This window comes from Harmonia axyridis, chromosome 2, assembly GCF_914767665.1.
Source record: "Harmonia axyridis chromosome 2, icHarAxyr1.1, whole genome shotgun sequence".
NCBI lineage: Eukaryota > Metazoa > Arthropoda > Insecta > Coleoptera > Coccinellidae > Harmonia > Harmonia axyridis.
In genome coordinates this window covers 27,697,273-27,711,270 of record NC_059502.1, presented here as the reverse complement: position 1 = coordinate 27,711,270, position 13,998 = coordinate 27,697,273, and the positions used below count along the sequence as shown (strand labels likewise).

The following is a 13,998-nucleotide window of genomic DNA, read 5'->3' as shown; positions in this document are numbered from 1 at the left end:
GAGCTGTAAGTGAACGAATTGAGGAAGTGTGAAAAATTTCGATGTGTTTTTGCCCTGTGTTGTTGCATCATGATTGTAGACTTTAATATTGTTGGTTTGCTGTTCATAGGATATTTTGTGCATTCCACACATGGCGGAGGAAAACATGAAAAGTGAGTGCCCATAAATTTTTCCAGATTTTCCACAAAAGAAAACAAACAAAAAATCATTTTGTTTTGTTTTCCTAATCTATTAAACATCCCTCACATTCTCACGAATTTATCCCACAATTATTCAACAGAAAAATTGTTTAAATTGATAGAAGCATTTATTCTTCAATTCTTTAGACATTTTCAAAAAAATTTAAAATAATTAATTTTGATGAAAAGTAATAATTCTAAATTTCATATACTTATTTCTAGTGGGTTATGCTTCAGGCTGATCTATTTTAGACCTGGAAATTTATTCACACCAAATTAATCAATAATAAAATATATATCATTTCATTTCTGTTGAATCGAAATTTCATGTAAATATAAAAATTGAAAAAAAACTACCAAATATATCATAAAGATCTATATAAATATTGTGAAATATTTTGATATTCATATTGAATTACCTCAAGTAAACTCAATAAACTTTTATAATTGAAAATATTTCTTCTTCTCTTTTTGTTCTTTATTACGAAGAAATTAACATTAAGAAATTGTGATTATCTCATCCAAAAATCAGAATTGACAATATCTTCATTTTTCAGCTGAGCCGAAAATTGATCATTTCAAAAATACGTACCGTATTCAGTGAAGTCAGGATTACCTATTCCAATTCGTATTTATGTAATCTCTCCGCAAATTTCTCATGAAGATTTTCACCTCAATTATACCTAATTTATTATTTTGAATACAATTATAAAGTCAAGACTCCATAGTCTATGACATGTTTTGAAAATATAGAGGAATGTGATACCTACTTCGATTTACTGTCATTTTTCATTCTTTTTGTAGTGAATTCGAAAATTCCGTTCTTCTTATACACTGTGTCCGTAAAGTATAGAACAAATTCATTTTCAGCTAAACAGACCATTTTGAGAAATAATCCTGAAACAAATCGATTTTTGATTTTAATTCACTGTATTTTAAAATAATACTCTTATATACAGGGTGAATTACATTCAAATCAATTGTCGCTAGACAATAAGTATCTTTGATAATATTGTTAATTTAACAATTAAAAAATGTTACGCGTTTCTTTAAGAGCACACACAAAACTATTGTATTTTTCTCCACCCTGTACCAACTGGAATCAATATGTGATACATTTTTGGAATCAGCTCAGCTTAAGCAATCGGAAAATTGAGACGAAATGGGGTCTTCCATTTGAAAAAAAAGGTGGTGACTTCATTAGTCGAAAGTAATTCACCCTGTATATTAGATTATTATTTTAAAATACGGTAAATTAAAATGAAAAATCGATGTGTTTCAGGATTATTTCTTAAAATGGTCTGTTTAGATAAAAATGAATTTATTCCATACTTTGCGGACACAGTGTATACTCTCGCATCTCGGAATTCCTTCGTCCATCTATGCAAAGAGTTTCTGTAGTTCAGGGTCAGATCAGAAGAACTTGATTATGTTTATCACGAAGAAGCCTAATTTTTGAATAACTCATTTCCCTCATCTGGCGAATAGATTCCAACATGCAACTGAGTCCTTAATTGTCAATTCGATCGGTTTCACGTTTTTTTTTCAATTGTTTAGAAAACAATTCGAACGGGATATTCGGACACTAAACGTTACCTGAAAATTTCAAGTCTCTAGCGCATTCCCTTCGAGAGTTAGCATGTACGCAGCTGCGGTAGAGAAGAACAGAATCTTTTTTACGTTGAAATCTTCATCATTGATTATGTCTGAACCAATCGTTTGAAAGCACTATCGTCTCATAATGCGAAAATTGCAAACATTTGGGCAGAATAATAGCTCACTGTTTCCCAAGAACGAATACGCGAGTAAGGAAACTGCAGAATATTCTTAATCTATAACTAGCTATTAACAAGAGTTTTCCTTCGTACTTGGTTTACTACCTTGCCTCTGAATTATTGGAGAACTCGGAAAGTTGGAAATTTCAGACAAGAATTTTTATTCAATATCATAAATTTTTTATGGAAAAATCTTGTTGAATATACATACATGTATATGGTTCTTTTCTATGCGTAGGTCCATTTTCCTGTGCGCAGGGTTATAATTGTCGTCAACGCAGAAAGAAAAAATATTAGAAAACTGTCTTTTAGGAATTAAGCACTAACTGAAAACACAAACTGTTTTGTGTTTTTTGTGTTTGTGTTTTCAGTTAGTGCTTAATTCCTAAAAGACACTTTTCTAATATCTTTTCTTTCTGCGTTGACGACAATTATAACCCTGCGCACAGGAAAATGGACCTACGCATAGAAAAGAACCATATATTCCAAAGATATTTCCATAAAAAAATTATGATATTGAATAAAAATTCTTGTCTGAAATTTCCAACTTTCTGAGTTCTCCAATATTTCAGAGGCAAGGTAGTAAACCAAGTACGAAGGAAAACTCTTGTTGCTGGGTTGAGATTCCACTATTCATTCAATTCTTTCCTTTTTTTCAGAGTTCATGTCAAAATTCACGTGCCAGAAATCGTGAAACACCATCATCATACCAAGGTGGTCTTCATCCATAAACCACATCACAAGCCAGAGCCGAAGAAACCACTAGTGGTGCATCATCACCATCACCACAAACATGATCACGGCCACAAGCACAAGCATGGACACAACCACGGTCACAAGCACCAACATGGCCACAAGCATGGTCACAAGCACAAACATAACCTCTATCACCACCATCACGAGAAAGTCCCACATCATCATTACCACCATCACAAGAAGCAGAAATATATCGCAAATGAGCACGTTGTCGACCATTTCCCAGTAAATGGTTACAGAGCGTCCCATAAGTCGAGAAACGAACGCTACCAGACGCATTCTTTCACTCCTCCCATAAGGCCACAAAACTTCTTCGAATCACAAAGTAATTACAAGGTTAGGGAAAATGGATATGATGATTTCACAACCTCGAATTACAATGACCCTCCGGTATACCCACAATTGAGCAATCTCGTTAATCCAAATGTTGAGTATATTGGTCCAAATGAAAATACATACGACGATAGTAGCGAAAATTTGTCAGAAGACGGAAACCGTGATATTCCATCAGATTATGCTTCAGATGAACACTACGAACACTTGAGGGAGCCTCTGCATGAGGAAGGTTTTTTCGATTACCAAGAAGAAACTAATAGTAGGTTGTTAGGACCTGATGGACAGGTGTTGGTTACCAAGACATTGAGCATAGGTGACAACAATGGCCGACATGTTAGTCACAGTACTGAAGTAATTTGATCTAGTTTGCTCAATCATTCCTTAAGAAAAAGGTAATTTTTAATAGAATTATGTAAATGTGCAAATTAAAAATGATTTTTTTTTATTTGTACATTGTGTTTTTGAAAGAACGCTCTTATTTTGTAACAAATATATTTAAGTTGTTGACTCATTCTATATTTACCCATTAATTTTGTATTTGTGTATTAAAGAATCTAAGTCGTTATTGTTTCATTATTCGATTCCCACTATGATACATTATCTATCATATTATGCTCTTGGCAGATTCTTTTTCAGAAAAAAACAATTTCATTTTGAACTCTTCAGAGTGTTCTATTTAAACCACATATCAACTGATTGGAGCTTGTTCATCAATAATATGGGTAAATGAAAATTCAGTCCATTCCAATTTCCAAGAATTTGACTGTAGATGGTTCTTACAGATTTATCCGTAGTAAAAATGAATAAAACTCTGAGTTATTTTTAAAATGAAATTTGGGGAGTATCAGTGTATGGTTTTTTGAACAAGATATTTCAATTTTGAAGGAAAACTGCAAATTAGTCAATATCGTCAGAATTGCTCGAAATATTCAATAGATATCCAATGACCAATACCAACATATTGATTTCCACTTCCCTTTTGATTTTTATTCATTATTTCATTGTCTCAATCAATTCCAAAGTGAAATATTTCCTGAATTTCTTTGTTCAATGTATTGTTTTTGAAGAAAACTAAAATAATATTGTACAAATATGAACAATAATAATTTAAACATTTCATTACATGGAAAGAATAATTTGAAAATTGTTTATTGTGGTATTAAGTCATTTATTTAATTTTTTGAATTAAGGTATATTTTGATGCTGCAAAATCTAAAACCTCAATACTTCTTGTCGATTCAAATTTCAAAATTCATCTTGGAAACTATGCAATATGAGCCCTTAACTATTTGGTTTCACTTAATTAAGACACTGCTTATTGTTGGAAAGATTCTGAATAGAAATATATCCACCTATTCACGTGCCGACCATCGATACACAAATGTCATCAAAAATATATACAACAACGCCACAACAACTATCAACCTTCACTCCCAGACAAAGAAAATTAAAATAGGAAGAGGCGTAAGACAAGGTGATACTTTATCACCTAAACTATTCATCACTGTCCTAGAGTATGCGCTCAAAAGGTTGGAATGGGAAAACAAGGGCATCAGTATCGATAGGGAAAGACTCAATCATCTTAGATTCGCCGACGATATCGTGCTCATCTCTGACAATCTAGGAGAAGCCGCTATTATGATCCAAGAACTAAAAAACGCAATACAGGTGGTCGGACTGAGGATAAATCTCGAAAAAACAAAGATGATAACCAATCTAGTCCCTAATAAGCTATTAAGTGTAGACAACAATCAGATAGAAATGGTCCATAGTTACATATATCTAGGGCATGAAGTGAGGATTGGTAGAGACAACCAAACAGCAGAACTGCTCAGAAGAACAACTTTAGGATGGGCATCATATGGCAAACTTCGTGATGTCTTCAAGAGCGATATTCCAACCAAGCTGAAGAGAGAGGCTTTCAACATGTGTGTTCTACCCGTTCTAACCTACGGTGCAGAGACCTTAACCCTGACAAAAGCATCGGCAAGAAAACTGCAGAAAGCGCAGCGCAGGATGGAACGATCGATGCTGGGAATAAGTCTAAGAGACAGAATTCGAAACGAGGAGAATTCGAAACGAGGACGGGTGTGGATGATGTTTTGGAGAGAGTGGCGAGAGCTAAATGGAGGTGGGCAGGACATGTTGCAAGATCTAAAGACGGAAGGTGAACGAGGAAAATTCTGGAATGGCGACCAAGAGCAGACAAGCGAAGCCGAGGCCGACCTCCAACGAGATGGACCGATGACTTGAAAAGAATCCACACCAACTGGATGGAAGCCACACAGAATAGAGAAAGATGGAAATGCCTTGGGGAGTCCTATGTCCAGCAGTGGACGGTTTAGGGCTGAATGACGATGATGATGATTCACGTGCCGACAATCTTTTATTCCAGAACTGCCGTTTGGTCTGATGACGAAGATCTGATCGACACAGTGAAAGTAATCAAGGAGAAATTAACGATCTGCAATTCTCTTATGTTCTTCCCTCAGGTCCAGCGATTTTATCTTATTATTGCACTCTACTTAGACCTCGACTTATACTACTATTTTCATTGAACTGATGTCATAGCTAACAGGAATTATGATTGAGAAAAAATAGTAACAATCAACAACTTTACTGATAAAATATCAAGAGTTAACAAGAATAATCTTAAATCTACATATAAAATAAAATAGGACTAGTGAGATTCTTGAAGGTACAGCGAAATTATTTACAAGTTCAGAACGTGCGTTCATTAGTCGTAGCCTGGATGACCTTCGTCACCACCGCCGCCGCCATAGCCTAATCCATCACTGGAATGGCTTTCATAGCTGCTACCACTGGCAGGTGGTCCATAACTGTCACCGCCACTGTAGCCTTCTAAACTCTGGTGGTCAGACAATCCCTCGTGACCTCCTCCATAAGAACCAGAGGACTCTTTGAATCCACCACCTCCGTATCCTTCGAAGCTCTGGTGTCCTCCGTAGCTATCTGAGCCACCTCCATAGCTTACGTGGGAACTGTGGCTATCATGACCTCCTCCGTAGCTGTCTAAGCTCTGATATCCTCCGCTCGAACTTCCGTGGTCTCCACCTTCAATGCTGAAGCCGTGATCACCTCCACCATACCCTCCTCCATAACTTTCGATGCTGTGTCCCCCATGGTACGATTCGTGGCCTTTGCCGATGAATTCTCCTTTGATAGGTTCTAAGTGTTCATGGTGATCGTGGTGGTAAATGGGGTGTTCGTCTATGGGTGGAGAATGTCCGATCACTTTCTTCTGCTCCTTTACATGTTTGATTATGGTGTGGGTGTGATGGATATGCTTCACTTTGTATGGAACGTGGATGATGACTTTTTTATGTCCGCCGCTGAAATATGAATAAATAAATATAATAAGTAACAAAAACAGATGCTTATCCTATTTCGTTGATTTTTTCAATACCAAAGCATCAAACACTAGACATTATTGAATTTTCAAGGTTCTCAAAAAAAGGAATAGTATTCAGTTGTCAAGGTTGTACTGTAACTTTGAAATGGCAAGTTTTGTATAATTCATTAATTTACAGAAATATTTAGAGAACATAGATTCCGATGACGTTTGCCAAAAAAAACCTGTAGATATAAATATTTACGCATTACATTAGGAGCATTAGATCCAGTATGAAAAAGTAGGTATAAAAGAAGAACAAGGATCGAAGACAAACAACTAGAACCAATATTGCCGATGGATACTATGGCTATTTTAAACCAGATCATCACAATAATTACTTGAAGTGTGACGTAGAACAATATATCAACGGAGACTGGATTATAGTCTTTTTGATTTATTATTTTTCACAATGAACTTCTGGAATTTCAAACCCCTATTATTGAGTTATCGAATATTTAAAACACAATAATCGAATAAAAAAAAAGTTGTCAACCGTCCTCAGTTTTTCTTGTCGCCATCCATATTTAGTCAGTAAAAAAGATATTTAGATCAAAGTTTTAAAGAAAGTTGATTGCTATATCTTATTGATTAACCTAACTCGAAACCACAAATTTCGAAGCAAATTCAAGGAATGAGCCAAAATAATTTCTCCGATTTTTGGCGACATATAAGCATACAGGGTGGCCACTTTTTCAATGGGATTGTATTGGTAACTTTTAAACCATAAGAGTTAGAAGGTCGGTCAAATGGACAAAAAGTTGCATGCATAGAAGCATTATCAAGCAATTCAAACAAATCGAGATTATCAGGGCTGGTTTTCGAGATATCATAAGAAAAGTAAATTATGTCATTTTGATTTTTCTTTTTTTCCCACTTCATTTCAAATATCATCAAAAAATGTCACAGAAATTTTTTATTTGACAGTAAATTATCCTCAATTTGACGTAATCAGATTTCGTATCCAACGTTTCGTACTCTCTGGGCCACCCTCAACCTCATTTTTTTCAATACGGACCTGCATATTTTATGAAATTTTTCGAAATAACTTTTAACGCTAAATTCAACGATATATCATACAATGTCATTCAAAGTTGATTTTCAGGTGATTTTGACCCAATTTTTTTTTTCCAATTTTCTTCGGGTCGGATCTGTATTACCTTCATTTAGTTTAATTAACAACATGCAATATGCAATAAATTTCGATAAGAAAATCAACTTACCCATCTTGAACTAAATGGAACATATTAGAATCAAAGCAAGAAACCAGTATACTGGTTTCTTGGTTCTTCTTTTATAATAATCATTTAAATATTTCAATTCATAATAATTAAACGAAAGTATCATTTAATGAAAGAAAAATCAAATGATTACTCGAAAGTAAATGAAAATTAATGAAGTAAGTGTTCGAAATGTCCACCATTTTGTAAAATGCACTTTACGGTTCTGGAACCCATACTTCTTATACATTTGCTTGTTTGGTCTCCTTGAATACCTTCCAAAACATTCTCAATTTTCTCGCGAGGTATCACTATTGTTGTATTTGTCATTTGTTCCGTCGAAACAAATTACAGAATCGAAATTTATTTTGAGAGCATTACGATATAATTTTTGCAAGGCTAGGTATTCAAATTTAAAATCATTGTATCCGCGTCTCTTGACTCTTTTATTAAGAGCAGTTTTTGAAAAATTCTATTCACTGGCCTCAGTTCTCGATTTTTTTTCTGGGTTCGATTGAATTTGGGTCAGAACATTGATATCGTTAATAGACTTGTTTTTTCTTACATACACACCATTAATTTTGGATGAGGGTCAAAATCTCCTGAAAATCAACTTTGAATGACATTGTATGATATATCGTTGAATTCAGCGTTAAAAGTTATTTCGAAAAATGTCATAAAATATGCAGGTCCGTATTGAAAAAAATGAGCTTGAGGGTGGCCCAGAGAGTACGAAACGTTGGATACGAAATCTGATTACGTCAAATTGAGAATAATTTACTGTCGAATAAAAAATTCCTGTAACATTTTTTTATAATATTTGAAATAAATTGGGAAAAAAAGAAAAATCAAAATGACATAATTCACTTTTCTTATGATATCTCGAAAACCGGCCCTGATAATCTCGATTTGTTTGAACTGCTTGATAATGCTTCTATGCATGCAACTTTTTGTCCATTTGACCGACCTTCTAACTCTTATGGTTTAAAAGTTACCAATACAATCCCATTGAAAAAGTGGCCACCCTGTATAATTGAAAACATATGCATGGCTTCGATTATACCGAATAATTTTTTCAACCCAAAAATCTAGTCAAAATGTTTTTTGCTTTATAAATTTTTTAATGTTTTATATTACAGGAGAACAGTGTACTGTCATTTTGTTGTAATTTTTCAATTTTGAGCGGTGCGTGTTTTTGACTGATTATGTTCGCCTCACTGATGAAGGATCTGAGGTCGAAATCGATTCTGTTCGGCCATCATGTACAAGATACCATTCGAACAGATAATGCTATAGATTTTTATTTTTGAAATTAGATTTTTAATATATAAATTGAATGAAGGCTTCCATATGAAATTCTATGCATATTAACTCTTGTGTACTTATACCCTCTTTTTGTTAATTTCGAAATATTCGATAAAAAATTCGAAAAAAATCAAAATATTGTTTATAACAGTCAACTTTGAATTTCTCAAAGTCTTTTATGAGTTATATCATTTTTCCGAAAAAAATTGAAGAACATGTTACTGAGTAATATTTTAACAAAAAGAATGAGTGCTGGTGGCAACATTCTTTTTCATGCTTTTTGTTACCTAGCATTGTGTTTTTTCGGTTTTTTTCAAGCGAAAAATTAAATGCCCGAATAGTATTCGACAAGACTATTTCATGAGACTATAGATACTTATATTATCAAAGGTATTGTAATTTTTCACGGCAACAGTTGTCTAGTTTTTCCGCGAGTAAACTCGAAAAAACTGCTGACAGGTGCTGTCTGTCTTCAAAAGAATCATATCTTGGAAATATGTCAATGTGTAGACATAAATTGAGAAACATGTAAGTATTTCAACTTCAGATTTTGGTTTTTTTATTGATATTTATTATATGTCTTTGATTTAATATATTTGCTAATGCAAATCTAGAATTGTTCAAAGAAACGAAATTAGTAATGCTGCGTGAAATTTGGGAATTCATGTCGTAAAATATGTAGATGCCAAATAATCATTAAAAATCCATCATAACTGGAAGAGATATTTGCTATACCGTTTGCTATATCGCATTGATCCTATTCCATCCAAATTCAGTTGGAATCAGGCATCATAAAAAAATGACCGCAGTTGAATCATCTCCCAAAAAACCTAAATAGACCTCTCTCTCGTGAATTTTTCTCATATTAATATTTCATTTTATGTTACTATGAGTTCAGATATAATTTCATAAAAGAACAAATGATGAACCGTACTGTAATCCTCGGTATGTTTTTCCTTGATGTTAAATATTGATAAGTAAAAAAATACTCACCCTCCATCTGCGCTGCAGAATCCGATAAGGATCAGGAGACCAAGAGAGGAAATCTGAAATGAGAAATGAGTTGCAATGTCCGAATAAAACTATTTAAAAAGAAACATCTTATTTTGATAGGAAGTTTGTTTTTTTCTGAGTTTTGTGCTTTTCAATAATTAAAAGGACTTACTAAAGAAAAATTCGAATCCAAATTCAATCCGGTACATCTCGACGTGAATCAGAAAAAAAAAGGGTTCAGGTATAGACAGAATAAGGATTTCATGAATAGAAAAAAAAAGTCATTCTCAAAATTTGGTATTATACTTGATAGACTGATATCGACAAGGGTATAATGAATAGATTCGATAATAATGATTTTACGCGTGAAAATAATATACGAGGGAAATATACATATTTACTTGGAAATATATCATTCACTGGGAAAAAAATTGGCTAAAATTGCTACAATAAAAATTTCCTGAAGAATGATTAAATGGGATCGAAATATAGAGTTTCTTCTTCCCACTCGATTATTTCCCTCATCAAAGACAGGACCAGAGATCACTATTTTTCGACTGTTTATTGGAGAGATTTTCTTCAATGTTTTATCGTTCTTCTGAAAATTCTCACTATTCATTGGAAACATTTCAATTTTTTGGAAATTTGAGTGACCTTTAACTTTATTTCATCAGTGAAAACTCTTCTATTGAATGATTTTCTACAAAATTATTTCGACATAATGATGGAACTACATTATTTCAAATTTCCACATGCAAACTTTGCCTAGATGACTATTCGAATATATTTCTGCTATGCGCTTGATTTATAAAATGGCAAATTTCAGTATAAATGAATTCTGTTGTTGCTTTCGTTCAAGCGATTCATGAAAAGATATACCGGTACCGCTTATTTAAAATGTATTAATTAAAATGGATGTAATGAAAAATAGTCTAGATAATTTGAAAATGGAACACTCTGCATTGAGTTGTTATCGAATTATTGTACATTCAGACAAATTCATTGTAGAAATATTTTGAATGTACAATTTATTCAATTGATAGATAATTCAACAATTGAAACTGTAGCATTAACGGAGTTTCAATATTATTCGAATATTATTTCAAATGATCACAAACCACTACTCAAAATCAGTTAATCGATTATTAAATAATCATCTCTTAGTCACATATCCAAGCACAAAATAACACTCGAAATTCCGATTTTTCCAAATCAAACAAATGATCAAATTCACTATCACAATCGCATCTCACCGTTAGATGTAGAGCCATCTGGATATATTCGTAGCTACGCTGCTGCACCTTAGATCTGCACTACACTAAATCCAAGTGTGTTTTGATGAATTAACTAGTCCGTTCCAGCTATTTATGTCGTCCATATCATAGATAAAAATGAAAGGAAAGATGCATAAATGATAGTAAGAAAGTACACCTTAAAAACGCAGTCAAGCATTCACCCCAGGCTGTTTGAATCCCCCCTTTCTACTGTGGTGGAGCATCTGCAGATATGTGGATGGAGGTTGTTGCATGCAGGTATCACCGGAAATTCGCAAGACCTAGTTCCTGTTTTTAATGAAGTTCATACTCCGACTCGGAGTGAGTGGAATTTTTCTGATGTGCTCAATTAATTCCAGAGTGTTGCTAGAATTAGCAAGGTTTCGAGTCCTCAATGAACTCTAATGATTTAGATGTACAAGCTCTTATCCAAGAAATCTCAATTTACATTTAACGCTATTAAGTAACTAAATTACATTTTATTGAACGTTTTCCTCGCTCATGATTGTTTTATTTTTCACTGTTCTATTCAATAAAGTTAGTGATGGATTATTAATATGCAGTAACTTGTAATTGTCTCATTTTATTATATTTCAATTATTAATATCGTTGTATTCAAAACTGTTTCATTATTCGAAAGTTTGAATAAATGTTCAGAATGTTCAAAATATCAGATCAGTTATTTGGACATTATAAGCAACATCAGGCTAGAGCCTATGTACAAGATGCCACAAGAAGAAGGTTATATGTAAAAAAGTTTTAAAAAAAATAAGCCGTTTGTCGAAAAATGTTCATTTATTATGAAAATACACCATTTGGGAATTTATTTCTGGAAGATAATATCGTCCAAATAGCTACTCTCGCATTTATTTGGACACTCATTCAACAATAACATTTTTGATAACGATTTTAGTCCTGTCTACTCAGTAGTTAGCCTCGGACTTTGAGATACCCCGCTAAACACTTGTATGAACTTTGACATCCTAAAAGTGGTCTCAAAACCTACATATGATAGGGTGTCTGCGACTATTAAAATCTAAAATCCAAGTTAAAAAAACTCGGTTTTCGTTCGAAATGAACCCAAAATAAATAATCATATTCATAAAGAGAATTCGAACTTATTAGGCCAATTAAAAAGTCCCCGGTTTGATGCACAGATGGCGGTGCTACTATTAAATCCATATGATTTTTGGTTAGTACGAACCTTCAAACAATACTTGTCTAAATTTGACAGCAGTCCTACCATTAGTTCGTGAGATATTGCGTGAGTGTAGCTACTTTTGTTATTTGAAAAAAGATGAAAAAAAAAGAATTTCGCGTGCTGATAAAATATTGCTTTTGAAAGGAAAAAATACAGTTGAAGCAATATCTTGGCTTGATGAAGAGTTTTCGGGGTCCGCACCAGGAAAATCAACCATCATCGATTGGTATGCTAAGTTTAAACGTGGTGAAATGAGCACCGAAGAGGGCGAACGCAGTTCACGCCCTTAAGAAGCTGTCATCAACGAAAAAATAATTTTAAATGACCGTAAAGTGAAGTTGATCGAGATCTCAGAGGAAAGAAAAGATAGAGGTGCCTTATAGCATTTGTTGACATCGCTATAACATTTTTGTTTACAAACACTTATAATGTACTGCGTTGCCATTCTGAGGAAGAAGTAATCTTTTCTCCGTTCTGTGGCATAGATGTTTTGCGAATATTCTGAGGATTTGGCAACACGGTTCTGTTGTTGTTATTGCACGTGTCAACTAGAGGTGCGTTAAGGGTTAACTGTTCATTTTAATTTCACGTTTGTAATCGGCGTTATTTCATACAAGTTTGTGAATTTTAAGTTACATATTGTTAATTTTAATCATGGTAAATACTCGAAAAAGTTCACGTTTTGAGTCCATAGGCGTAGAATATATCTCGTCTATGGCGTAGTATTTGTGAGATATCGAAAACTTAATTCAATGCTAACATTTGTAGGTTTCCTTCAAATAGAGAATTTAGCGAAATATGGTGCCACGTATTAATAATGCAAATGAACAATTTGCCGAAATATGCATATGTATGTTCCAAACATTTCAGCACCGAAAACTTAATAAGAGGAAGTAAGAGAACCATTGACTACGCCACTGAAATGTTTACCGCCCCTCTAGTTGTCAATTTTGCAGGTTTGTTGTTGTCCTATCTCACTTTATCATCATGCGGTTGCAATTGATTACAACTGGCTCTGCTCGCCGAAGGGGCTCCGCCCCTTGGACCCCGTCACTATGCCGGTAGATCCTTCACTGGGTATCCCTCTAGAAAATAAAAGATTTTTTTCGGAAACCATGTATCGTTAGCTGATTTTAGACGATTCACTCGGTATCCTATGCTGATTCTAGGGTAGAATTCTATAAGACTTCTTTCCTAGAACATACCGGTTCGCCCTTGCTCACATGAAAATATTTGATGCAAATAACTTTCCATGACGACAAACCAAGGGCGGTCCTAGCCTTAAATTTTGAGGGGGTTCGCCGTTAAGGGTTTCGAGTTTTTCTATGGGACCAAATCCCAGATTACACCGATATCGAGCTTAACCTCTCAAAAATATTTATATTTAGATATTTATATGAATATTTATACAGGGTGTTTCAAGTTCGAAGGCCTATTAGACGTTTCTGGAGAACGGGGCCGATTTGAAATCTGAAAATTCAGAATATGACATTGTTCATGATGACCTATTCAGCTGAAATATCTTAGAAGTTCTGGCACTTCCGGTT

The 13,998-nt window shown here is 34.0% G+C and overlaps 2 protein-coding genes across 2 annotated transcripts; one reads left to right on the top strand and one right to left on the bottom strand.

The window, feature by feature from the left end:
• Window positions 1-3,564, top strand: LOC123671932 (uncharacterized histidine-rich protein DDB_G0274557-like). The gene is made up of 2 exons (XM_045605832.1): window positions 1-152; window positions 2,614-3,564. The coding sequence occupies exons 1-2, from the start codon at window positions 70-72 to the stop codon at window positions 3,404-3,406; spliced, it is 876 nt and encodes a 291-aa protein (XP_045461788.1). The 5' UTR covers window positions 1-69; the 3' UTR covers window positions 3,407-3,564.
• A 2,083-nt stretch (window positions 3,565-5,647) lies between these two features.
• On the bottom strand, window positions 5,648-11,369 carry LOC123671933 (keratin, type I cytoskeletal 9-like). Its single transcript, XM_045605833.1, has 3 exons — window positions 11,230-11,369; window positions 9,977-10,029; window positions 5,648-6,399 (listed from the first exon to the last, which is right to left on the bottom strand). Exons 1-3 carry the CDS (start codon window positions 11,245-11,247, stop codon window positions 5,784-5,786), a joined length of 687 nt encoding a protein of 228 aa, XP_045461789.1. The 5' UTR covers window positions 11,248-11,369; the 3' UTR covers window positions 5,648-5,783.
• Window positions 11,370-13,998: the final 2,629 nt, after the last annotated feature.

What these genes read in the sequence shown, in the direction of transcription:
- LOC123671933 (XM_045605833.1), bottom strand. An exon ending in TTCTGCAGCGCAGATGGAGG is followed by an intron (nt 6,400 to 9,976) that starts GTGAGTATTTTT and finishes TTCATATTTCAG; the next exon opens with CGGCGGACATAAAAAAGTCA.
- LOC123671932 (XM_045605832.1), top strand. Translation starts at nt 70, where the DNA reads ATGATTGTAGACTTTAATATTGTTGGTTTGCTGTTCATAGGATATTTT. An exon ending in GGCGGAGGAAAACATGAAAA is followed by an intron (nt 153 to 2,613) that starts GTGAGTGCCCAT and finishes CCTTTTTTTCAG; the next exon opens with AGTTCATGTCAAAATTCACG.